Here is a 27,911-nt window from a genome sequence, read left to right as displayed (position 1 = left end):
TTGACAGTAAAGGCATTTGAACTAATACAATGTATTCAGAATCTCTCTGGTGTTTGCATAACTTATCTTAGACGGTGGAAACTAGTGTTTATTCTCTTCCAAGCCATTCCTCAAATGTTTGAACGTAGTTTAAGCAAATAGGCTGTAAGCACACCCTCTTAGCAAGATTTCAGGCAGGGGTTGGTGCACTCTCATAGTTTTTCCCGGGCAAAAGAAGATGGTAATGCAGTCAGTTTTATCAGCACATCTCTCCTCAAATTTGTATTTCCCCTTCCCAATTTCTGGTGTCTTTCCAATGTTTGAGTTATCTTGAATGGTGTCTTCATGTCCTACCTATTACTACTACAAATATCTATGGAGTATTGTACTTTTATTGCACTAATAATTATAGAAACAATTTAGGACCATAGAACTTGTCTTGGGATAATGCTTTGTAACAGGGATGATATATAACACTCCTGTGTTCTACATATTCATTATAATTAAGCTCCGTGAGTGCAGGTTTTGTTTTGATCTGTTTTATTTATTACTGTATCTATATTCATGACCTAGAATAGTGCCTGGTACATATACTCGATAAATATTTGTTTAAATGAAGTAATGTTCTGGTGCCTTACCTGAATTATCTCATGTCTTCCTTAACCATAGCAATGTGAGAGAGGTACTATTATCTTCATTATCTTACAAACACTAAAACTGAAGCGTAGGAATGTCAAGTAACTTTTTCAAGGTCACCCAGCTATTAAATGGCAGAGTAGGAATTTAACCCTGAGTCTGAGTAGAGCCCGACCACTTAATCAAATAGCTTGTTTGTTTTTTTTTTTTGAGTAATGTTCGGTTATTTTTTATATTTACTGGTCAGATCCTAACACTAAACATACTATACTCAGTATTTATTATGTCATTTTTCCTTCAGTAAGCCCGTAGAGCACAGTTAGATAACACTAAGCCTACCTTAGATGCAGAGCAGGAGTTTCAGAGAATTGAAGTGACTTGATTAAGGTCACACAGGAAGTGGAAGAGCCTAACCGTGTAGCCCATCTGTATGGTTCAGGACGGCCACACCCTTAACCTGATGCTACAGTGCCTCCCTAAAGCAGTCAGCCAGCAAACTCTATCCATTGCACCTTGTAAATATCCAAACGCATCACCTCCTTATTGGATAGACTGGTTCCTGGGTCCCTTTACCAGAGTGTTTACACCTGGACAAACATTGTCTCCTCCAGCAACAGAATACAAAGAAACCATAAGGGACTAAAAATAACTGCACCCATGTGTAGTTAAGACAATTATGAACAATAAGATACAAAAAAGGCCACAAACCCACTGCCATTCCTTAGGTGTTGGGACATACTTGAAATGGGAATGAGCTGAGACTTACCTACTTTTCACTTGCTGAGTGTAATTCTTATGCTTAAATGTAAGGCTTTTGTTTTTGTTTCTTTTAACATGATAGCATGTAAATATAAAATGACTTCATCTGTGGCTGAATTAAAGAACCAGCCACACATGCCAATACTGAAGTAAAAATAGGCTGGGTTGGACTTACTGAGATAGGATGCCTATATACTATATTGGAGCAATATATTTTCAAATACAATCTTTGCTTTACAATTTAACCCCCTGCATAAGGGGCTGCTCCATTTTATTTAAAATTAAGTTAACCAGTAAAACTCAGTTAAATTTTAAAAATATATCCTCCAAAGCACTCAGATGATGTGTAAATGAAATGGTTTTACAGTCTTGGAGACAAATTCAGGTGATGAAAAAACAGTTCATGCAATTTTCATTGTAGTAATTTCTTCACAGTCTTAAGCTACATGTGTCTATGGGGGTGTTTTTTATCCTTTTCTATAGCTTCCATTACATGGGCTGATGAGTCTCAACTTCCTCTCTGGAGCCCAGACCTTTTCCCTGACCTCCAGAGCCATATACCCAGTGGTACATCTATCTACATATAAATGCCCCAACAGGCAGGCAATTCAAACAATTTGAATTTTGTGTTCAAAATTTACTGCTTCACCTCTGAATACCTCTTTCCCTCTCCTTCCCCTCTTCCTGTCTCCCACTCCATTCTTACAGCCTTACCTCTGCTGTTTACTATATCAGCCAGTGGCATCACCACTACTCATTTAGTTGCCCAAGCCAGAAACATAGGGATAGTCTTTACTTTCCATCTCTTTCATTTCCTACATGCAACAATCACTTCTGCCTCTCAACTGTCCCTTACATTTGTGTGTCTCTTCATTCCAATAGTTAACACCTTGGTTGAGGTCACCTCCCAACCAGATTATAGCCATAGTAATGGTCTCCAGCCTTCCAACATTGACTTGTCCAGTTCTGTCTCTACATTGTGGTCAGCGTGATGAGGGCAAATCTGAGGATGTAACCCCCAAGCGTAAATCCTTCAGTGGATCCCTCTTATCCTAAGGATAAAATTCCAAACTCCTACAAGAAGGTTCATAAGGACCTTTGACTTGACCCTTGTTAAACTCCTTAGTCTTCCATCCCTTTAGCTTCCGTCTTCAGCTCAGTTTTTCTACTGAATTGTGTCATCCTGAGTGCAATTATAGAGTTCTGGCCTCAGGGACAAATAAGACATTGGTATGGGACCAGTATAGAATCTATCTGGATGTCATTTAAACGAGTTGTGACTACTCAGTGAGGAAAAAATATGGGGAAAAATGCAAAATTTCAAGCAGGCCAGTACAAGATTGCTGAAGGGCATTAACCACGATTCCCGAGTACAGGTGTCCCCTACACATCAGGCAAAAGAACTGCTTAGGATCTAGTTTGAATCTGGTTTAACAAAGCCAATCCTTTATGAAGGCTGTGGATTTGGAGACCCCTAAAGTTATAGAGACTGACAAATGGTTCTGAACATGTCTCTGTGACTAGAGTAGATTCTTCCCTGAAGTATGAAGCCCGTAGGATACAGCTCTGAGTTAGAGACTTTTAACCATTAAGCACATGGTGAATTGGCAATCCAGTCATTTCAGCTTGCCTAAGGCTTTAAAATCTGCCTCTCTCAGTATCCAAGTGTATCTACAGGACTGGGAAGGTTTAGAATTAAATATGTGGATATTAAATTAAAGCCCAAAGTAATAACTTTGTGTCACATTTACGTTTTGTAATTATTGGGACAACCTATATGTATTTGGTCTTAAAGAATTTGTAATTTTTAAAAAATTGGACTATTGTAGAATCTGACCAATTAGCCATACAATTCTAATTTAAACTATAGAAATAGTTTTAAACTTGTAAAGCTGAAAAGTATTAAACTATTTTCCCATTTGTAAATAATACTGAAATGTTTAAGAAAATCTGATTTACTACATTTATAATGTATTTGAAAGTGTTGTTAAATGCTTATTATAATCACATTTGGGCATTTAAATGCTTAAAATAAAATCTTAAGTTTATATATGCTGTTTAAGACTTTAATGAAACTACAATGTCAATATCTGGAGAAGATATTTGAACCCTTCCTAGAAGGACAGGTAGGATGTTAAGAAAGATGAGAATTCCAGTTGTAAGGAATGGTGTAAATAAAGTTGTAATGTTGCATATTGTATTGGAGGATAAATTAGTTTCATTTAATTTGGCTCAAGTAAGGAATAAATAAAAGGAGAGCAATCTGAAACTGTGGTCTATGGTGAACCTGTGTAAGATTTTGAGGGCTAGGTTAAAGCACTTGGGAGGTATTCAGTAGGCAGTGGGGAGTCACTGGAAAATTCTGAGTAGGAATAATATGAGTTGTGTTCTAGGAAGAATAATGTGGTAGCAGGATTTAGAATGGATTGGTTGGGGAAGACTCAGGGGGTAATGACCAAGATTTCAAAGGAATCAGGGCCTGAACTAAAGAGGTAACAAATTTAAACTGACCGAGAAGAAATAATTTATAGCTTAAATTTGAAATTTTGAGTACGCCTACAAGAACAATTACAGGCAAATTCTTACCTATGTTGAGTACTCCCTACACCAGATTGTCTGAGCTGGGCCAAACAAGGGTAAAAGCCTAGGTGGAGGGTATAGCTCAGCGGTAGGGTGCGTGCTTAGCTTGCATGAGGTCCTGGGTTCAGTCCCCAGTATCTCCATTAAATAAATAAGTAAACAAACCTAATTACCTCCCCCCCTCCAAGGTCAAAAGTTTATCCAGAAACACAACCTTAGATCAAGAAATGCTGAAAATGCCAGCCCTCTCCTCCCTAGGGTGCTTATCAAATTATGAAAATCTACAGCATTTTTCCCCCTTAAAACCCCTAGCAATGGCATAGCTGAATCACGTTGCTATGCACCTAAAACTCACACATTATAAATGAACTATATACTTCATTAAAAAATGGTTTTTAAAAATCCCTAGAAATGGTACCATTTTTAGCAGAAGAGCAAAAAAAAAAAAACTTTTACACAAACTTTACATTCTTAACCTTCCTTTAGAGCTTTATGTGTTCTATTAGTGTCCACTTTTTACAGGGCAGAGTTCAAAACTCATACACCGAACAAGGACTTAGGTCGTCTGTGGACGGCAACATTGGTGGCAGCAACTCCATGCCGTGTTGGAGCTGAGGTTCTGCAAAGAGTTTAATCAAATTTAATAAAGTTTAATAAATCTGATGCCGTCAAAGCGCTGCAGAAGAAAAAATGGTCCATTACTTACCTCCATTGGGTTTTGGAAAGTAATGTTTCAATGTTTAGTGTAAGAAAAAGTGGAAAGTACTTTTTTAACTACCACACCTACCCTGGAGATGTACCGCTGATCTTTAATAGCATACTTGGGGCCAATTTTCAAACCAACTCTAATTTTTTGGTCCCAACCTTCTCTCTCATACGTCTTCTGTCTAGTAAAATGGTGCACAAATCACTCTTCAACTTCCCTTTCACACCTTTGCCCTCATCCTGGAGTTGAGGGAGGCTAATTTACAACTTGTAACTATTGTTGAAAAACATGAAAAGTATATTCCAATTCTTTTTCTGGTCAAAAATATGTTCCCAAGCTCTCTCCTTGCTTGTAATACACTGAATAGTAGGCATAATAAGGAATTTTGTTTATTTTGTATATTAGAAACTCTGAAGGGACTATCTTTTATGTTTATACATTATAATGTCAATGAAAACATCAATATCAAATATCCTCAGATATAAAAAGACACCAAGTTTTAAAAATATATTGTAAGTTGCTGTTTCAGGCAGCGATTCTTAGATATTTTACATGAAAAGTACAAACCGCAAGGCCTTACATACAAAAAAATTGTAAGTTAGGTAGAGTTGAAATAACAGGAAATTAGAAAAGCTCTCTTATTCTTGCTTTAAAGGTGAGGACTCTCTGAGTTTTTAACTTAAACATACTGAGCACTGTCTGAATACAATAGAAATTGGAACAAACTAAAGCTGGGGATTTCCCAATGATTTTATTGAGGTAACTTTTCCCAATTTTATACATATATGCATTTATATATACTTCAGAAAGCTAAACAATGTTCTAAGGCACTTAGAATTGTGCACAGCAAAGTATCCTATAATACAACTAAATAGAGCGTATTTTTGCTTTTTAAATAACACAAACACCAATACGGAATAAAAAAGATAATACATAGTCTTTCTTTCAGGTTACAATAGTGGAATTACATATACATATGTGTGTATACTTGTAGATATTTATACCCACATACTATAATACAGTACAGGTTTAAGAACAACAAAAAAAGAGAAACCGTCGTGTTAATCAGTATATAGTTCCAGTTATTTACAGTCACAGATATGACACCTGTATAATATGTAGGATTAGATCACTCACTGGAAATCAGGGATCATTCAGTCTGATCATGAGCACAGCTTACCATTCTTAATCACTTTCACCAAAGCTTGAAATAACAAAAGAATGCATATAGTTCTTTATTTAAAAATTACATAGAAAAAAGTGACTAGTTTGAGTTTTTAGTAGGTACTAAATCTGGTGAAATTGGTGCAGAATGTTTTGAACCTATTGGCACATTCCTAACCTGCAGAAGAAAAATTTGAAAAAATAAAAGGAAAAATTAGTGCCTGTATTTTAAGTGATGAAAGTGGTTTGACCCCAGATTCATTCAGATCGTTTTTGAACACTCGGTAGCATTGCCATGGTGACTTCTCCTTGTGGAGGCTTGGTCAGCAATGTACATAGTCAAACTCGAACAAAACATCCAGTAAGGGAAAAGCCCCCTAAATTGGCAAGTGGCACAAATATCATTGGCATTTTAATATACCACAAAATTAACCTGCAGGTGGAGTGGCATTCTGCCTCATTTACTCCCTTCAAATCATTCTTTAAAAAAAAAAGAACTGGTATTTTAAAGAATTCTTAAGCACCATCTAAAAAGTTTACAATATAACCACCTTTATCGACTCTGAGTTGCTCCGCTTCAAGTGAGATATTTAGAAATTTTAATATTGAAAAAAATTATAGTGGTTAACTCTGAATTCAAACAATTTGCTACAATTCATCCAAATAATTTCAAGACATATTTATCACTCAGTTTTGGTGACAAAAATGTTACAAAGAGAGTAAGTATGTTTATTATTGTTAGTATAGTTTAATAATGTTTCACCTAGGTAAAACTCATCTTGTTTTGTGTATGATCATGGCTGATGTATGAACAATATGCATGCAATCCACAGTTTACCCACGTTTCCTTCATAATTTAGTATTCACATATCTTAGAAAAGTTGAACTGCATGAGTATTCATGCAGGGGGAATTCAAATATTGGCATGTAGATTAATTGCTTCTTTAGTAGGATAAACAATTGGTTGCTTGGGAACTCACAGGATGTAGCTCACCAGGTGAAATCTAATGATAATTTTCATAGACCATCAGTTTTGTTTATGTGGATTGCTAGCTGTCCAGTTTGTGGTTAAGCCATGCAATGGTCCTCATGACACTGGCAAGGATTGTGACGAACAGTGTAGTTCTGAGGTAAAATTGTGAGGCAAAAGAAAAAAAAAAGTTTGTTTCATGTGAAATCTTTTAAGTAATATGGGGACCAACCAAGTGACCATGGAACCCCCAACAGTCCCCAGTAACCTCCTTCATGGAGAACTGGCAAATTAAGACTACATCAAAGCAGAAGGCTAGAAAAATGAAGAGAGAAGAAACTACTCAGGGCCCAAAGGAATGCAAGGCAGTCACGATGACGTTTTGAGACAGACACTTTATCCCCGTGTCCTCAAAGGGCAGTAGACAGTGGTACTAAAAAGAGGTGGTACCACCCTCCTAGAAGGGCATTCGAATACAGGGGAGGGCTTTTTACTTTCAGTATTTACAACGACTGGGCATACTGCTGGCATTTAGTCTGCAGGGGCCTGGGATATTAAACGTCTTGCGATGTGTGGGACACTTCTGTACAACAAAGAACAGCCCAGCTCCGAAAGCCAACAGCACCCACACTGAGAAACACTGATGGAGTGCTTTTGCTCACATGTGCAGCCATGCTACCAATGCGACAAGCTAAATGACATTTTTTGTGCAGTAAATCCTAGCATAGCTAAAAATGATCCTTGCCCACAGGGTTGGATTTCAGTGGGAATTGCTGCTATTACAGGATTCTTTTTTTTTTTTTTTGCCAGAAATTTTACAGAGGCTACAATAGGATTTCTTAATTTGGGATGACCCTGTCTTTGAAAAAGTGTAAGTGGGCTATTTTTCGGTTGTTTTCTAGAAATGCTCATGGTACGTTGTGTTTCCATAAAGAGTCTAAGCTTAATGATTACAGAAAGTCAACGGCAAGTGAAAAGGAGAGTGGTTTGTCCCGACGCCCTTTGGTCGCTGACAAATTCCAGTAGAGCCTCAGGCTGCTCTTTGGAAACTTGGGTTTCAAATATCTGGAGATGTGCTTTCTCTCAGGAAGACGATCCTATTAATTGGATGATTGCTCTTGCTGTTGCAAGCCCCTCTAGGACACATTTCAGCTGTACAATTTCTCTCTGCCTTGTCGAGTAAAATGATGTGATAATACACTCAAATACCCAGCGGTGGAAGATTAGCCATTTTCAAGTGGCCAAGGGAAAACTTTGTAAATGAATTGCATCTTAGTGGTTCCTTAGTGCTCAGAACATTCTCTAGTGATGTGAAGAAATCAATTCTTGTCTCAAAGCGTATGCTTTCACTAGTAAGGTTAGGCCTAATAATATGACGGGATCGAGGAATGTTTAAGCCACCATACGGATGCAGTGACATCAGTTTATGTACCTTGTACCAGCTTGATTCCATCTCACCTCACTCTGTGAAATGTGGGGCTGGGATCACTTAAAGAAATAATGACATTTTTGAAGAGCTTTCGCTGTCTAAATATGGAGATACTATTATGTGGTAGACAAGTCTGCTTTTTGCTACTGTGAATACAGTATAATTTGTGAAAGTTGTGTCTGATTCTATGAAGTATAAATACAATGCCTATTGTGTGTTAAAATGCAGTACAGGTTAGGAGATGCAATGTTAATGCAGATTGTTCTTAAAGTGTAAGCTACTGTATTTTTTTTTTTAAGTGCCAGTGCAGCACCAAATTGACTGCAGGTTGTAAAACCTGAATTATGGGTTTGAAGGACTTCTGTCTCATTTTCAGTATTTGATGATTTTTGAAGGGTATATTCAATTCCTCTACTCCCTTAAGTAGATTTTCGTTTACATTTCAGAACTTTCTACTAACAGAATATATTTACTAATGTAAGAGAAGCATAATTGATTGTATGCTAACAAATGATATGAAAATGAAACCAGAAAGTCAGTTTCTCTGGGTAAATCAGATGGATGAGTGTGCTTTTTCCTCCATTGAAAACAGCTGTTCAAATACCCCCACTAGTTCTCTGAGTATTACACATTTCATTTAAATAATTTTAGGAATTAATATAAAGGTAAGCTAATTGAACAACAAAAAAATGCAAGACATTTCACACACATAGGAAATTATCAGGCAGAAATTAATGCTAGTCACCAGAGAACTAGTTTGGTCAGACTGACTGATAGTGACCATGAAGATGCTGATAAAGCTTATGGTATCGTTACTACATTATGGTTATGTTCTTCTCCATTTAAAAAAAGATGGAAGTGGCCACTTTGGTTTTTACAATCTGTCCAGTTCTTTCCTGTCTGAGACCTTTCTGGAGATGGATTTGTTTTCTTCCTTAATCATGTCCTGGGGACTCAGGAAAACCCACTTACTTCTTCTACGTCAGCCTAACGTCACACTTTAAATAGGGAAAAGCCTGCTGGTGTGCTACGACAATCCAATTCATGTACACATTTATTTTTATAGAGCCGCAGCTTATTGACTGGATTGCAGAAATGCTGACATTAGGCAGAGACATAATTCTATGGAGGGTAGTCCACATCTCTGCATCCTTTTAGGGCTGCCGGGAAAGAGACCTCGAGGTGGGCTGCCGCAGTGGATATGCAGTGTTTCTGCCTTTTAAAATCAGCTATTAAAATAGAGCTTCAGTCTGCAGCTAAAATATAGTTTAGCTCATAATCCTTCCATTGCTTCTACAGCTTTTTTGTTAAAGAATCATTCCATAACATAATCAGTGGTTCGAATTCTTAAATATTAGACTAGTAGTGGTTAATATTTTTGACTTTTATACTTCTCTCTTTTAAACTTTTCCCTAAGCATGTTAATCAGTAGAAGAAAAAGTATGGTTAGCTCATGAATCTGACATGCCATACAAAGAAAACAATATTGAGGGACCAGAGTCTCATTTTGTACTGGGTGCATCTCATTGTAGGGAATAAAAAAATGTATCACACGTACCACTAGTGGGAAAAAAACTGTTCCTTTTATCAACCAAATTGAGACTTTCTATGACATGTAACTTGAATGATAAAATTGTGATAAATGTCTTATATTTGCCATTTTTATAGAGGCCTTGTGATTAGAAATCAAAACAATGATCAAACATTATAAGCATAGAAAATTAAAATAACATTATATTCCTTGGTATTTTTCCCAAGACACTAAAATGACAATAAAACAATATCAGTAAGGAAAAACATGACTTCAGCAAAAAATTGGAACACAGTTATTGTCTGTGGCTGGATTTAAACACTATGAAATGGACAAAACTTTAGCCAGAGAAAGACACATGGGAATGCAGAAAAAATTTTTTCAAAGTAAAAATATGTCTTAATTCTATCAATGAAATGACAATAGTGCAGAAATCTAGGTTCACTTTATCTATGCACAGAGCTGAGCCAGCGAGTGGGGCAGCAATGCTGGCCACCTTCTTAGTTGTAAAATGGTCCTGGGTTTTTGTAATAAGCTAACTGGGACTAAATTTTTTTTTAAGCAAAATCATCCAATTTTAAGTGGTTTTTAAGAAAATATAAACTGACAATAAGATCCAAATTTATCCACCAGATCAACTGCTTTTTGGTTGAAATCGAAAATTACAGTTTTCCATGTAACGAACCAGAATCACTTCAAAAAATCCCAGATCAAACTCTGAGAATAAAATAAAGTCTTTTTAGGTCTGGTCTTGTTATACATCTCATGTGTTTTTAATAAAAGGGGCACAAAACAATTGTGAAAGAACAACTAAATGCAAGGCAGTATTTACATACGGTCATATGCACTTGGGAGCAGAAGCCATGCTACGCCCGTGACTCCATGGAAAATAGCAAGATGACAATAGAGGGTTTCTTAATGTAAACAATACTGACTGTAGGCTCATAGGGAAACCTTTCATAACTTTAATCTCACTGATTCTTCTGCACTGGAAGTCAATGCTATAGATTTATGGATGTAATCTGCAGGCTCTTAAAAATACCAAATGAGGTTTTCCTCACTTACAACCTAGCTGAAATTTTGTGTTAAGTCTTTGGGTGACTAATTTTTCTTAACCATGTGCTCTTTTTTTTTTTAATAGCAGCAACCCAACTTAATGCAGCATGGAAAATAAGTAGTTTTTTCCATTCCCACTCAGCACTAACTGCTGGCAGAACACTTGCATTTTGCTTAAGTTTTAACTTTGGATTCAGAATTTTTAAAAAGGTGCCATGATTGTCGATATTTTTTTCCTTAGATCAAGTATGACTGTTTCAACTTAGGAGATGTTCAAGCTAGGGAAAGACCAAAAGATTTACTTCTAAAGCTTGCTACAGATGTATAGGGTCTCATCACATCTGACTTTATTCCCAGTCCTGTTATCCTTGTGGAAGGCTGTATTAAAAAATATTTAAAAAAAAAAGTCAAGTGTGTATAGCTATGCTATTTAAAGCATGCAACAAAATTTGGGTAAGCATGCTTATTAAGAGTCAGTAAAAGCCTCTTGCATTTAAGAAAAAGATGCATGAAAATGCTCAGACTTATTTCTGGCAACTGGATTCACTGGCACAACAAAAAAATAATGGTACTGCACTGTACCAATATAATGGTGAATCAGGAGTATTCCTCCAGGATTAGGTCTCTAATAAATCCACATTGGGTGATTAGATTCCCAAATTCCTTAATAAGTTCTCAACTACCAACAGCCTACTTCAAAAATACATTTATGCTTCAATTTTCTCTTTTCATTAACATAATGAAATATTTCCTTTTCTTTCTGACTAACTCCTATCCCTTTCCAGTGCCCAGAAACTCTGTTCTCCATTCTTCGTTAACCCGCACTGTAAAAATTTGGCTTTCTGGCAACAGGGAACCAGCGATTGTCTTCTGCTCATCTTCTCTGATTAAAACTCCTGATGAAGAATAACTGGTGCAACCAAGGTGTCCCTTACCATCGATACACGTGCTGGACAGCAGGGTCCACCCTTCCCTTTGCTTGTTGGCCCCACGTGGGCTGCACAGGGCGGGAGCACTTTCCACATGCCTCCTTCACCACAAGTTAAACGGAAACACACACATTCAAATCCCAGTGCAATATCAGGTTTTCAGGAAGCGAGGCTTCTTCCCACAAAGATGATCAGTCTGTTTCCATAGAGTCTCACACTTCGTTATGGACGATGAAACCTGAAATAAAGAACAGCAACTCTGTGATGTGGTAGAGAAACACACACTGCATTCAGTGAAGTGAATAAGGTACAGTAATGTTTATGATCAAAGGCAGCTCCAGTGTCCCCAGCCGAATGACGGTGCTGAATTACTGACATAACAGAATACTGTTATAACTGTTACGTGGGACAGCAGAGACAACCCCCACGCAAAAAATGCTGGTTACATCGTCCATGATACAGTGCAATCAATACACAAAACATCACTATTCTTGAGGGTCATGTTCTGACCTGTATTGAGCAGAGCAAGATGTTTCATAAAGGACTTGGTTACACCAGGTTTGTCATTTTAATAGGAAAACATCATCAGTTATCATTTCATTAGCTTCAGCCACTTATCACCTCCCGTTGATGATTCCAAATCTACTTTCTACACCTGAGTTTCCAAATTCCTGCCCAGCATTTCCTTCCAAACGTTCCACAGGCAACATACTAAGCCTGTGGACAACTATCCAAATTATCTTTTCTTATGAAACTGCCTTTATGCTTTCCATTTTTTAAAACATTCTACTTTAAAAAATACCTTGAGTCTAGAAACCTCAGATTTGCAACCCATTTCTCTCCTTCACCCTCCATATCCCATTAATCACCAAGTCCTGCCCCTACTGCTTGTCTCTGAATTCATTAGAGCCCTCACCACCTTTTGCTGGCAGTGCTTTAACAGCATGCTAGCTAGCTGACTGGCTTCAGTCCATCCATGGGAATCCCTGAATATTCTCTCTGATTTTGTAGCTCTCTGCTTTTGAACATGCTGTTCCCTAATACTACAGTCCCCTCCCTTCATTATCCATTCATGTTTTTATATTCAAGATCAAAGTCAAAAGCCATCTTCTCCAGAAGGTCTTATCTGATCCACCTCTGCAGCCTACTTCTGTGACTCCACATTTATGCAACTCTATTTAGCATTTCATTTGTCTTGGCTAACCTAATCTGCCCAGGCTCTTCATTCATTTCCCTGTCCCAGGCTCGTAGATTCAGAGGTCAGATCTATGCTGCACACTGTCACTAGAATTATTATTCATAAATAATGATCCAAGCATCCTAGTTCTTTGTGAGTATCGTTGCATGGTTCCCCACTTCCCTACAAAATAAAACGTGAATTCCTTAGACTGGTGCCTGAGGCCTTTCAGGATGTGGCCTAACTCATGTTTCTCATTCGACCACTATTCCCCAAATTGCAATCAGTTGCCCCCAAAATGCTCTCCATTTTTCCCTTTACTCCTATCTTTCTTCCCATATCAACCTCCTACAGTCTCACTGAGCTCCCCAAACTCCTTTTCCTCCACCTCTCAGGAAAGCATTAGTTGCTGTCTCTTCTGCGTGTCCATAACATGTGGTTTATACCAGTTACTGATCATTGTGTGTGTGTGTGTGTGTGTGTGTGTGTGTATGTGTGCGCGCGTAGTATAGGTGTGCCTCTCTTCTTAGATCATGAGATCCTGAGGAAAGACTTGTGCTTACTCACTTCTATATACTCACTGAATATAATATCTGGCATACGGTACTGCCTGATAAACATTGCTGTGCTAAATCAAAGCATTAAAAAATGAAAAAATTAAAGACATAAGACGAGATGAAACAAAATTGGCCGTAAGTTAATTAGAGAAGCTGTGTGATGGATGCATGGGGCCTGTGATACTTCTGCTGCCTGTCAGACTTCCCAAAAGTCGAAATAAAAATGGGATATATCAAGCTTTCCAAAACCAGCAAACATGCTGTGATTAAAGTGGAGAATGTGTCCACTACACGTTCAATTCTTGACTCTACCGACCGTAACCTTGGGCAGGTGTGTGCACCTCCATGCTCTGCGCTTGTTAAGCAGAGACAGTATGCCTGTCACCTGGGCTTTCTCCCTGCCCTCTGACCATGCAAAGTTCTTTCCCTCCTCAGGCCTTTTGCATCAGCTCTGTCCCTCTAGGTCAGCTGACCCCCTTTAGGGGGAGTGTTTCCCTTTCCCTCAACAGTGCTCAGAGCTCCCTCTTGTCGTTTAAATCACAGAGTAAGTTTCATTTCCTCAAGAGACCCCTTCTTAGCCACCCTAGCCATAGCCATCCTGGTTCTTCTCTCAGCATCCTACTATATTTTCTTCATAGCACTTAGCGCTATCAGAAACGATCACGTTTGTTTGTTTACTTGCTAATGGTTTGTCTCCTTCACTAGAACATTAAGCATGTGAGAGTGAGGACTTTGACGTGTTCTAAATTCCCAGGCTCACTGCCTTCCTCAGTAAGTATTTGTTGAACACACAAGCAACTGAATACATGAATATAGCTGCACTTGCTTATTTGGTAACTCTTCCTAGAAATAATTCTACATAACTGAAGAGTTCAATCATGAGACCCCTAAAATTAACGACATTGGTTAAAACATGCACAATCTAAAAGTTGAGAGTTTTATCTGGTGGACATTTTTGAGGACTTAAGCCCAGGATGTGGCCTCTCGATTGCTCTGAGAGACTGCTCTGAAGAGGCAGGGGAGGAGCCAGGATATAGACAAGTTTTCACAACGAAGACCAGGTAGTTGGAACACCAAAAGATTATTGTTAATTAAACAAAACCAGGTATCTCAAGTTGAGGAATTTAGTGCTTTGCTATGTATGGGAAGATGCAAAGGTTGGGGCTCATTCAATTCATTCCTTTGATGTTCACTTAGCTAATCTAAGGCTGGTATTCTGCGCTTTCCCATCCTGAGTTCCCTCGGGAGCATGGCTGTGGGTGGCTGCAGAGGCTGAGGACTTGTCAGTGGGCAGCCTGCGGGCAGCCTGCGTGTCTCCATCCTCAGTTCTCTCAGGCTCACAGTTCTCTCACCCACTGTTGGGTCGGCAGTAGTGGCTGATGGCTGCAGCGTCCTTTGTTGACTGATAAGGCAGGCAATTATTTTTCATTCACAACTACAACCGAATATGATAACCCATCTGATGGGACATTCCATCATGCTTTCTAGGAAGTCAACCCTAACCTGAAGAACACTATGGAAATTCTATACAAATTCTATACAAATATTTCAAGAACTGGAAACCTCTTAAGTCAAACTTTTTATATAAAATGTGAAAGAAAAAGAGACTAACAATGATAGCTGACTATATTAAATTTTACTATGTGCCTAGCACAAGTCCAAGTGCTAAACATATATTACTTCATTTAATCTTCCAAATAATCCCATGAGGCAGGTACTCCTGTATCCCCTTTGTACAGATATGGAAACTGAGGCACAGGGATGCTAAGTCATGAACCCAAGGTAGAGAGCTGGTAAGTAAACATGCCAGGCTTGAGACTCTGTATTCCTAACCTACACTAGACTATGAGATCGAAACATGCCTTCCTCCATGCTTTCATTCACAGGCTATTCTTGGTGCCCTCTGGGCAGAATGGAATGGAAAATGTAATCAGCTGGATTCTACATCTGCCAGTTTTGGCCAGTTTTGACCAGAGAGAAGTCCTGTTCCCCAAATCCAGGCCACTTTGACTGCTACAGTTGTCTCAAGACGTTTGCCTTTTGCCGCAAAGGGAACTAGATGAGAACAGACTCAGCACAAACTTTTCGCAATTACACGCTAAGCAAGCCCAGTGATGCCCTTGGGGGCGAAACGAGAGGCAGCTTACCTCTGCACAGGACACACAAGCCCTGTCCTCAGCACAGGAGGGAGCAGGAGCCCTGGGGATGCAGACAGACGTACTGCGCCTGCCGGATCCTCACACCATGAGCTACCGAAGGCCCCTCTTTGTCAGTCTTTTTTTTTCTTTCTAGGAATTAAATGCAAACTCATCTAATTTAACAATTTTCTTTTAGGTCTCTCCAAATTTGCTCGACTTTATACACCAAACATTCCATAATGTCCTAATCTTCATTTGGTCCTGGATTCAAAGGACGATCCTGATATGAGAGGCTTTCTCCTCCTATCAGTAATGTCTCTGGGATGAATAAGGTAAATTAAAGATTGGGCTGGACAACAAAGCGAGTAGCCAGTGAACCAGAAGAGATTTAGAGCCTTCTACAGCCCAGCATTTTCCTGCAAAGTGTCCTGTCTTTAATTTCCAAAAATTAGCTGGGCACTGTAAAATTTTTTGTTTTTTCTGCAGACACTATTTGCCCATGGATTCCATTAGAGAGAGTTCAGGCTGGATTTTATTGGAAGGCCAGGCCATTAGCACAGCTTCCAGGCCTGGCTAAGAGAAGATGACCAACTCATATGGTGAATGCAATAATACACTGACAAAGCTGAGGGGTCAGAAATGTAACCTCTCTTCATATGCACTGCCCAGATCTGGCCAAAAAAAAAAAAACCCCATATATTTTCTTGCTCTATCCAATCAGAAAAGGACATTCATATCCTTTTTAAATCAGGCAACTTATCCTTAAAATCAGCTCTAAAATGTAAATTGTTCTTAAGTTTGGTACTACTCAGTGGTTTGCATTCATTTTCAAGTACATGAAGTTCAACTTTACCTCTGGAGAAGTCTGCCTATCCAGCAGAATGACAGTTTTGGCTTTAGGCTTCAAGTTGATGAAGCAATAAATAGATCTACTGTGCCCTCAGGTTACTTCAGCTTTTTGTCCACCTTTTTCAGAAGTGCCCTGAAACTCAAATTCGAAGTTATCTATATTTTCTTCTTCTTGTTAAAACTGCAATAAATTTTTATTTTCATACCGTTGAGAGGGAGTGAATAGGAATAAAAACTATTTTTAAGTCATGGAATTTGGGTAAAGATAATTCTTTTCCACAAAGGCTCCTCCACAAATTAATATATAAAAATTTACTCACCTTCTTGTACATTCATTCAGATAATATAAAATATGAAATTACTCATAATGTAAACTATTACTTTCCTATACTTCCTTAGTTGATATATACAGAAATCCTAAATAATTAATTTCGCTTTTATTTAAAAGGGTTTAATGCTCAGGGTACACACACACTTATGTTGAGCAAATGAGGAGGTTCTGCTAAACCGCTGCTCCTTATTCTGCCGACGTCAGATCACACACTGGGTGGGATTCTGTTATTCTGAATGCAGAGCCATGCTTGCAACTCTGGTGGTCAAAGCAGCATTTTGCAATTCTTTTTAGTTTCTGTCCAGGTAGCAAGTAAACAGAGCCCCACTGGCCGAAGTAGCCTTCTCATTTCTCTGTGTAGGGCCCCTGAATTAATGTTCACTGTGGTCACAGCATAATTCCTGTCATACGTCACATTTTGATGAACATATCTAGAGGCTTAGAATGGGGTTTACGTCATCTGTAAACCCACATAGGATAGTAAGAACTCAAGGTGTGCAGAACGAGACAAATGCTTTAAATACACACGGGCACACACATACATCTCAACATAACTACACTGAAGAAATCTGAAAAGTAGAGAAAAGGAAAAAAACACCCTATAACCCCACTCTATGACAAACCATTAAAGAGTTTTTTTTTTTTTTTTAAAGGTTTGGTATTACTTGCTTTTATTTATTTATTTATTTATTTAGAAGTATAGATGGTTTATCATATTGTGTGAGTTCCAGGTACACAGCAAAGTGATTCAGTTACATATATATTTTTTCAGATTATTTTCCATTATAAGTTATTACAAGATATTGAATATAGTTCCCTATGCTATACAGTAAATCCTTGGTCCTTATCTACTTCATACATAGTTTATGTCTGTTAATCCCAAACTCCTAATTTATCCCTCCCCTCCTCCCTCTCCCCTGTGGTAACCATAAATTTATATTCTATTTCTGTTTTGTATATTGATTCATTTGTATTATTTTTTGATTCCACATGTAAGTGATATCATGTAATATTTGTCTTTCCCTCTCTGACTTACTTTACTTAGTATGATGATCTCCAGGTCCACCCATGTTGCTGCAAAAGGCAATATTTCATTTTTTCCTAAGGCTGAGTTTTTAAATGTTATTTCCTAATCTTTTCCTGCCCATGGATCTGAATTTTAAAATAAAACAAACCACTGCTATATATATATATATATATATATATACACACACACACACACATGTAAGCCTTTAGTCAGTATCTTGATTTTTCCACTTAACATCTCTTGAGGCCCATTTTGGCTCTAAGGGTGTCAAATTTAATGATTCTTTGCTTCATATGATAAGCAAATAATTTAGAAGCTAACAAAATTATATATCTGAAAGTACTACTTTGCATACTGTACAAATGTTCGTATGTACAAAATTCAAAGTTTATTTATATTTATTCATTTATTTTTAATTTTTTTGAGGGGAGGAGAGATAATTAGGTTTATTTATTATTTTTCTAATCAAAGTTTATTTTAAAAAGTAATATTCTCCCTTGACTATAAACTGATATATGTTGACATTTTAAAAAATTTGGAAAGCAGAGCATATCCAAAGATTACAATTAGCCAGATAGATCCTACCACTCAGCTATAACCATCTTAAAGCTTAGTTTTTATGTAAAATTTTTTTCATACAATTTATATGTCTTTATAATTTAGAGACTTATTTTAAATTGTAGAAATCTCATTTACTATGGGAAGGGAAGTGGCTTTTCTTTGCCATGGTGATCTCTTTCCAGAATGCAATGGCCTTATTTAATAGTACTTTGCCCTTCAAATGGTCTTTTGGGTTTTACACAGTAGGCTGGGCAGGCAGTTGCTGGGGGATGAAAACACAGTATGTGGCTGGACAAGCAGCAAGTGTTCTAAAGAACAGAGTTTAGAGCCTGGCTGGTATCTCACAGACCAAAGGATGAATTCTTAGGGAGGCCACTTATCCTCATCCTTCTCACAAGGCCCTAGAATGCATTCCAATTTTAGAGCCATCTGGAGAAAGTAGGGGAATTAGATGAAAGAGTGGATCGTTACAATCCACTCTTCAGATCAATCACGCAGAGAATGTACCCCACGATGGAGTTTTCAGAGGTGACTTCTCGATACATAAAAGCAGGAGTGTCACAGTAGTCTTGCCAGTACACTATTCAACCTGCCAGTACACTATTCAACCTGCCAGTACACTATTCAATAAAAGCCACCATGATAGAATCTTCATTTACAGAAGGAAGGCTTTAGGAAATTGATTCTTCATTTTTCCTGTTTGTTTGTTTGTTTTTAACTTTTTTGTGGTGGGGAGGTGATTAGATTTATTTATTTATTTTATGAAGATGTACTGGGGATTGAACCCAGGACCTTGTGCATGCTAAGCATGTACTTTACCACTTGAGCTATATCCTCCCCACAAAGGTCATTCTTTTTTTTTTTTCTATTAATTCTATTTTTTTAGATTATTTGTATGATTAAAATAATTATCCACGTAATTCTTTTTTGGGAGGCAGAGGGAGGTAATTAGGTTTATTTATTTTTAGAGAGGGTACTGGGGATTGAACCCAGGACCTTGTGCATGCTAACCATGCACTCTACCACTTGAGCTATACCCTCCCCCTGATCCTTCATTTTTTCTTTTAAATGTTTGGTTTTGACTAGGTAATTCTAGATTCTACGTTTCAAAAACTCAAAAGGTTCAAATGAGTGAGTAGTAAAGTCTCCCCACCATGCCTGCCCCTAGCCATCCAATTCCCCTCCCAGAGCCAACCAATGTTACCAGGTTTTGTGAATCTTCCCAGAGATATAGAAGCAAAGGAAGCTATATATGGGAAGGGATCCTCCCAGCGTTCAGACTATCTCTGGATAAAGAGGTGTCTGGGCAGAGGAAACAGGGTTGTCTAAACCCTTTTATTAACCACCCTAAATCTGCAGGCAGTTAATAGGTTTAGGTTTTGAAGGGAAGGCTTACTCGATATAAGGAGATAATGTCTGGTGCTAATGAGAAGGGCTTTGTAACAAGTGAGCTGCTCTCTATCTGGGCTGCACTCAGATCCAGGCCCAGGTCATGATCCATGGCGAGTTTATTCCCTCAAAGGGCGCCTGGGGCTATGGGCACCGCCGTCTTCTACATGAGCAATTTTCTGAACGTAAAACATTATCATACGTTTGTATTATTTTGATTAGACTCTGCAGTATTTACCAAAACTTTTACCTTTTAAAAGAAACACTGAAAACAATTTAAAAATCATTAAATATTATTTTAAAAGTCTCAGAGCCAAAATACTTCTCTACTGGAATGCAACTCTAATGATGTAATACAAATCAATGGAAAAATAGCAGGAGACATTTGCTTTACTGCCAAGTTTTAAAAAATACTTAAGCAAGGAATATTTATCTTAGTGATATGAATATTTAGTTTTTCCTTATCTGGAAATTTAAGTTTTTTAAAAAAAATTGAACTACAATTGACTTAGAATATATTCATTTCAGGTATACAATATAGTGATTCGTTATTTTTGTACATTATGAAGTGATCACCATGGTAAGTTTGTTACCATCTGTCACCATACAAAGTTTTTACAATATTATTGACTATACTCCCCATGCTGCACATTACATCCCCATGACTTATGTATTTTATGACTGGAAGTCTGCACTTCTTAATCCCCTTCACTTAATTTGCCCATTCCCCCAAAACTGTCTTTAAAAGACATTTTAAAGAGTGTTAACCAATATATTTTTGGGAAAACTTTAAAAGCTTACTTTCGTATCGACTGTTACCAATAAATAAATAAAGGCCCATGATTTTCTTTGGAAATGCAGCTCATCACTCTTTGCATCTACTAATATTTGCTTAAACAATAAAGGTATCAATAGACTCTTTTACAGAACACACAAGTATACTCTAAATATCTGAAGATGAGTAAATATAGAAAAAAAGCCAAAAGAAGTTTGAAGGTAAAAAAATATCCCATCAGATTTAAAAACATACTACAAATCTATTCGAATTAAATCATATGACACGGTGCAAGGATAGACGACAGCTCACTAGAGCTCAATGAAGAATCCAGAATTGACCTACGTGCATATTAAAAGACGAATGTCACATAAAGGGGAAATATAGGGCATTGGGGCAATTGACTATTGATTCAGAACAAAGTAAAGTTAGTTTACTCCCTTGAATCACACATATAAATAAATGCCCAGTGAATGAAAGATTAAAGTATAAAAAAAGCATGTATAAAAATTGAAGATAATACTTTTAAAATCTTGGCCATCCTCCATAAGACACAAAACAAATGAAGTAAAAAAATAACAATACAGGCAAACTTGAATATGCAGAAATTTAAACAGAAGACCACAAAGAGTTAAAACATTAACAACAGATTAAAGTACTGAGACACATGTAATAAAGGGCTGATGTGCACAATACCTAAGGAGATTTTACTAATCCATATGAAAAAGACAAACAACCCCAAAGAAAACTGATCAAAGAAAATCAAAGAATTCAAAAAATAAATGGCCAATAAAAATATATAAAGATGCCCAAGCTTATAGAAATCAATGAAATAGGATATTATTGTTCATTCTTTAGAAACCTCTCCCAACCTCCAAATGCTGATAAGGATGAGCAGACCAGTCATGTTCGCTGGAAATCACAGTGTAAACTGAGTGTCCTTTCGGGAAGACACAGAATAGTATCTTTCAAAATGTTAAAAAATACATGTTTAGTAGACATGGCAAATACACTTATGCTATAGAAACACTGGCATGTATGGAAAAAGATGTACTCATAAAGTCAAGGTAGCATTGTTTAAATAATGGAAAACTTAAATTTTCATAAACATGCATTAATAGAATAATTGTTCAATAATTTATGACAGAGTGTATTATCTATGAAATGCCATAGAGTCATCCAAATGAATGAAATATATACTAACATGGGAAGATTCTCTAGATGCTGTCTTTGTGAAAAACTGAGAGGGTGTACATAAATGCACGTAAGTATGTACACATATATCACATATATATGCACGTTTGTGAATGTACGGAAAACTGTCTAGAAAGATCTACACAAACTTTTACTTGTGATTACCTGTGAGAATGGAAATGAATTTGGGGAAGGAGTGAATGGAGTTTTCATTTTCCTTTGATAGATTTTTGTGCTGTTTGAATGCTTAATTAGATTATTTGTGTACATAAAAATACATTTATAAAAAAGAAATACCTTTACTTCTCCCAATATTGTACTTTTTTTGACTTGTTCATAGTGTACAACAGAACTTATTCGAGTATACATGTTTAATTTTCATAAAATGAGAACTTACATATAAATGTATTTTTAAAATCTACTGGTTTTCTATTGGAATTTATTCTTCATATAATGCTACCAAATTAAAATGAGTTAATCAGACACTACAATTTGTTAGGAAAACCATTCTGAATGTCAAAGACTGGGCTGAGTGCAGTCGCTACATCTCAGGGGTCAGAACTCAAAGACACAAGCACACACCATCGTCCCAGTTATCCAGAGGTCCTAGCCAGCTCAGTGTCACCATAAATATCCAACTTACGGTGATCAACTTTACTGGAGAAGTGTAGCCACAGTGTTAGATACTAGCATGAATTTTTCCTGGCCCCAGAAGTAGAAGGGAGAAAAGGAGAGAACAAATAGGTCTGGCTTGATATGGGCATGTGATGGGTCCAAGACGGCATTATGATAGGGTAACGTACTCAAATAAAGAAAAAGCCTATATATTCAGGATGTCTGAAAGCCCTACATGCACTTACAAAGAAACATGACATGGGAGAAAACAAAACATCAGGAAGAACTACCCCGAGGAGAAAGGGGAGTTTCTTCTACATAGCAGACATGATTACAGGAGCAATAGGTAAGGAGCAAGCAGGTCCCCGTGGACTTCAGGGAATGGATTTGTTATTAAACTGTGAAGTTCTACCACTGCTTCCTTTATCACGGGACATGCTCCCCAGCATGTCACCACCACCAACACAACCACTGCAGATACTGTAGCACCATGATGCATGGCTGCCCTACAGAGGCTGTTTCTAGCCTTGGGATAAGTATTTGCTTTCCAGAAAGACGACCAGGGTATTCTTCATGTAATCATCTGTTCTGAAGTGTTTTTTAACAATTCAATTTTCAAAAATTTGATTGGCATGCAAATTCTTCAATTTTTTATATAACACCTGTTATATAAGCAAAGCATGTAAACCCGTGAGATATAAATAAACGGAACACCTGTGAAGTGTGGGGTCAGACTACAAGGTCACTCAGGTCCCTGCCGGTTTTAGCAGCTGGTGAAACTGAAGTGTGTTGGGAGGAAAAATAATAGGATTATAGTGATCTTCTGTGGCAGCAGTAAAAACTGGGTTCCTTTCTAAGTTACATCCTCTAAAAATTGAGTTTCTATCCTAAGTTATGTCTTCTGGGAGTCCAAAGCAGACACATATGTGCCCACACTGGCTCTCACCCCCATCTGTTCTGGGCATAAAAACTTAACTGTGTCTCTTCAAGAGCAGAATAAATGATGCTGATGCTTGTCTTCTGGCCCAGAAACTAAAACTAAGAAAGAAACCAAAACATAGTCCTTTTAAAATGATTCAGACTTCGGGGAAAAAAAAAAAAGACTTAATTTTAGAAATGTTCACTAGATGGTGTTGTGCTAAACTATATTTTTTACAAAACTTAAATTGTTGTGAAACACACATAACTTACAATTTTCCATCTTACTCATTCTTGATATGTTCAACTGCACTTTGTTTACCTACCTGGTAAACTGTCGACTCTCTTCATGAACCTCCATTTCTGTGCTTTTAAATTCATTTAGTTCTTTCCTTATTGCTGCCTAAGTAGGAAAGAATAGATACACAGAGTTGTTATTTAGGTCACAAACTTTCCCAGCATGTATAGCGTCAGTGAAGCAGAGATTCTTTTAAGAAGTGCCTTGGAGAACAGGATTCCTAATTCTACTAGGTGGAGGTATGACAACTATGATACCAAGACTACAGCCAAACTAAAACCAGGGCAGATTCCCTTCCAGGGCCACCAACGAGGTGGAGAGGAAGCAAGCCTTGGCCAGACTCATCCTGGGGCCCGATCCATGAGCCACACACATCCCCCAACCTCGCTGACCACAAGAATAGCACAGGTCATGAGATTTTCCGAGAAACAGTATCGTTTTCCTATGAAAGTCCTGCCTGTAATACCACCCATAGCAACATGGTTTTGACGAGCTGCCACAGAGCTATGGAGAAGGCAGTTGCTATTTATTCTTTAATATTGAAAGTCTGGACAGTTAGAATTAAAAATTTCAGCACAGTATTTCAGGCCACTCCAAGAAGTATCAAGTAGAATGCTATTACTGTTACTACTTAATAAACACCTAATCCATGCCATATAAACGCTGAGGTTGGAACAGATGCTTGTGTCCTTCAGGTTGAAAAGCTGAGACACTCATCAAAATGTTAACATTTGTTATCTATGAACAAGAGTCGCTGGATCACGGTTGGTTTGGGGGTTAAACTTTGTGCCTATCTTTATTTCCTAATTTTTCTACAAAGAAGTTTTTCCTCATGTAAATTAAAAATACTAATAGAAGCACCCCCACAACCTCTGGAAGACAGACCCTTCAGCCAAAAAGTAGAATAGCATTACAAACCACAGAGGACGACTTCACTGGGAGATAAGAAAATCTACCTTGTGGTTGGAAAGCAAAGAATTATAGAAAAAGAAAAAGAGGAAAGCCCTGAGGCCTCTCTCTGGCCTTCTTCCATCACTAGCTATCACTGCAATATACAACCTTTTCCCCAAGGCTCCTTTCAGTGTTACATTTAAATGCCACAGTCAGATTGTTTTGTTTCCCCAGATATATTCCTCAGCCCCTGTAGTTTTCTATGAGGAACCTGTGGCTGAGAACTGTGGCAATAGTTCTTGCTACTGGTTTTTGGAAGAGGATGAACCAAGTAGAGAAATATTTGTGGACCTGAGTCTCTTGTGATAAGACTATATCTCTTGTTTCACAAATGAGATTAACAGTGAGGATACTTTATTTTACTCACTGTAAAAACTAACTGATACCCAGAACCAGTAGCTAAAATAGCAGAGATGCTCTATACTCATCACCAATTAACATCTATCAAAAAGTCTTCCTTAAGCAATCCGAGTGTCCACTGATAGATGGATAAAGAAGGTGTGGTTTATACATACAATGGAATATTACTCAGCCATAAAAATGAAATATTGCCATTTGCAACAACATGGATGGACCTAGAGGGTATTATGTTAAGTGAAATAAGTTAGACAGAGAAAGACAAATAGCACACAATTTCATTGTATATGTGGAATCCAAAGAACAAAACAAATGAACAAATATAACAAAATAGAAACAGATTCATAGATACAGGGAACAACCTAGTGGTTGCCAGAGGGGGAAGGAAGCAGAGGGATGAGTAAAATGGATGAGAGAGATTAAGAGCTTCCAGTTACAAAATAAATAAGTCACAGGGATGTAACGTACAGCACAAGGAACATAGTCAGTAACACTGTGATGACTTTGTATGGTGACAGATTGCCTTCTTTCCAATAAAATGAGCTTCAGGGCCCAAGTTATCCAGAGAATTGTCTCAGCTCTCCATGCTGTGTGTGCTGGCTTGTAATTAGAAATAATGAGTCAGTTATAGGCAATTAATGTAATGCAAAATTATAGGGACTGGTTGTTTCAAAATATGTATCAGGAAGATATGACTACAGGCAGTTAAAGAAATGTAATACTCAGCTTAAAAATTCGCTGAAGAAAGAGAACTCAGTTTTATTCCAAGAATTACTTCCTTTTACTATTTAAAGAGAAGGTTTCCTGGGAGAGTTTTGAGAGGGAAAAAAGTAACCAGATAGCCTTTATGTTCAGGAAATACATGCACAATCATCTTAACCCCCTTCTATACAAATGAGACCAGAGTTTAAGCCTACTAACTCTTCACGTAAGTATAAAGGGGACTGATTTTTTTTTTAAAGATAACAGGATAGATAGAGTTAGGCTGACGTAGTGGGATTGGAACCTGAATGGCACTGAGGTGGACCAACTATAGGAAGCCACTGACCCCAAGCTAGGTGGGTATTCCTAAGACTGAAACAAGAGAAGCCCACAGGAGACAGCACTGGCACCAAATATGTAGCATTTTTTGGTACCATGAAAATTATAGAAGGGGAAAAGGAAACAAAAATGACTACAAAAGTTTTAAATTGACTGGTGATGACTGGTGGTGGAAAGTCTGCTTAACCACTCCCAGTCAGCTCAGGGGTCAGCCTGGCCACAAGCAACAGGTGATTTGTTAACATACGGACCCTGCTGCTTTCTCAAATAATATGAATGGTGAGGCCAGCATTAACTAGAACTCAAATCATTTTGATGTCTTTTGCTTATTTATTTAATAAAAATCTGATATGGAACAGCAGAGATTTCTTGACTACCCATTTCAGCTCAATGCCACGGGGAGGTAAGTGTACTCTCCTCTGCTGCCCGGGCAACCAGAACAAGCCGGGGAATATCTCCATATGGAATTAAAATCTCAGTCTTTCCTAGGACCTGCTTAGATATTGTGTTCCTGGGAGGGTAGCATGTTCTATTCATCTCTAAGTTCCCAATATTTAAAACAATATTTAATATATTAAAAGGGTTTTAATAAATGATTACTTAGTAACTTGTTGGACAAATCCATGTATTGTCTGAAAAAGTTTGGATTTTATTTCATTGGATAAATTTAGACTAGATTGTAAACTGAGGCTTCAGTGAGCAGTGAAAATGTCACTGATGGGGAACAAAGCTTAGATTATCAAGCCTCACCATGAACGTGACACTGGTAAGAGCTACCATTTACTGATGAGCTGGAAGTCTACAGATAATCTACCTAATTGTCAAGATAGATATAATTGGCTCTACTTTATCAGTGAGGAAATCCAAGCTAAATGACTTGGCCAAGGTCAAACATCTACCAAGTGGCCAAGTAGGAATCAAACCCATAAGTGCTCAGCTCCAAAGCCTGCCCTCCCCTCCACCGTGGAGTCCCATAACCTACCCCAGGGAGATGGCAACTGCCATGTGAGCCTCAATCTTCAAGCCAAGTTGATAGCTTTCTCTGGCTCTACCTGTCAACTTAGGGCTCATCTACTTCAGCACAGATATAGACATAGGCTATCTATATCTCACTATATATGTGTCTGTTTCTAGTGCTCTGCCCAAGCACATAGAGTCTAAAGTAGAAAATTTAATGGTAAAGGTGACTTAAGCTCAACAAGTTCACAATTAAAAAGGCATTTTCCCCACCATGTCTCTTTCCTATATTGGGCAGTTTAACAACATTACCAGATCTGTCAGCTTCCCCAGAGCACCCAGCACAGTGTTTTCATAGAATGGACATTGATTGGTTATTGACTAATTGGCTATTGATTCTTTTCTTCAAATTTGAAGTTCAAAAAAAATTTTAAATGCAAAGTGGGATCTTAGTGGCACTAAGAAAATAGTACTAAGAAAAGAGAGAGATAGGATGGCTCCTTTAGGCTGGCCAGAAGTTCAGTGTTTATTCTGAGAGCAGAGGTAGAAATATTCACTTTCAATAGTTTTTTTCTTTAAATGAGATACACAGCTTGAAAGTGAAAATGTAAAACTTTTTAATATGAAAGGTAAATTATAGGTTTTTATATATATTAACTTAGTGATAAAATATATCATTATAAATTTTTATCACTATACATTATGAAATGTTTTACGGTAAAAAGCAACAGAAATCCAAAAATGCCTATTATAATAGGGGTGATTAGTATGTGTTTTCATTCTAAAATAAAATATACACTAAGACCATTGATAGTTTTAGAATCTCTGGGCAATAAGTAATATTTCATTATACAAATCTTTTAACATCTAGAGAAAGCAAAAGTTTTTTCAGTGTTAGGCTGAAAACAATAGGTTTAGAAATTCTTAAATATATCATGCATTGATATGCACTATAATTGTTATTTCCTCTTGTATTGTTGAATATTCTGATTTCTGCCAAAGAACACGAGTCTCTTGTATGTGTACAATGCACTACA

The 27,911-nt window shown here is 37.5% G+C and overlaps 1 protein-coding gene across 3 annotated transcripts in view; it reads right to left on the bottom strand.

Moving 5' to 3' along the window:
- Positions 1–5,392: 5,392 nt before the first annotated feature.
- Positions 5,393–27,911, bottom strand: part of PHACTR2 (phosphatase and actin regulator 2) — a 115,174-nt gene continuing 92,655 nt past the window's right edge. For all 3 annotated transcript variants that reach the window (XM_006197757.4, XM_015247198.3, XM_015247201.3), the window contains 2 exons: positions 23,597–23,673; positions 5,393–11,977 (listed from right to left, as the gene is read on the bottom strand). In XM_006197757.4, coding sequence (XP_006197819.2) covers positions 11,962–11,977; positions 23,597–23,673 — 93 coding nt within the window. In that variant the 3' untranslated portion in view covers positions 5,393–11,961. The remainder of the gene's footprint in view (positions 11,978–23,596; positions 23,674–27,911) is intronic.

This window comes from Vicugna pacos, chromosome 8 (assembly GCF_048564905.1).
Source record: "Vicugna pacos chromosome 8, VicPac4, whole genome shotgun sequence".
NCBI lineage: Eukaryota > Metazoa > Chordata > Mammalia > Artiodactyla > Camelidae > Vicugna > Vicugna pacos.
The sequence above is the reverse complement of the archived record's forward strand: the minus strand, read 5'-3'. Positions and strand labels throughout refer to the sequence as shown.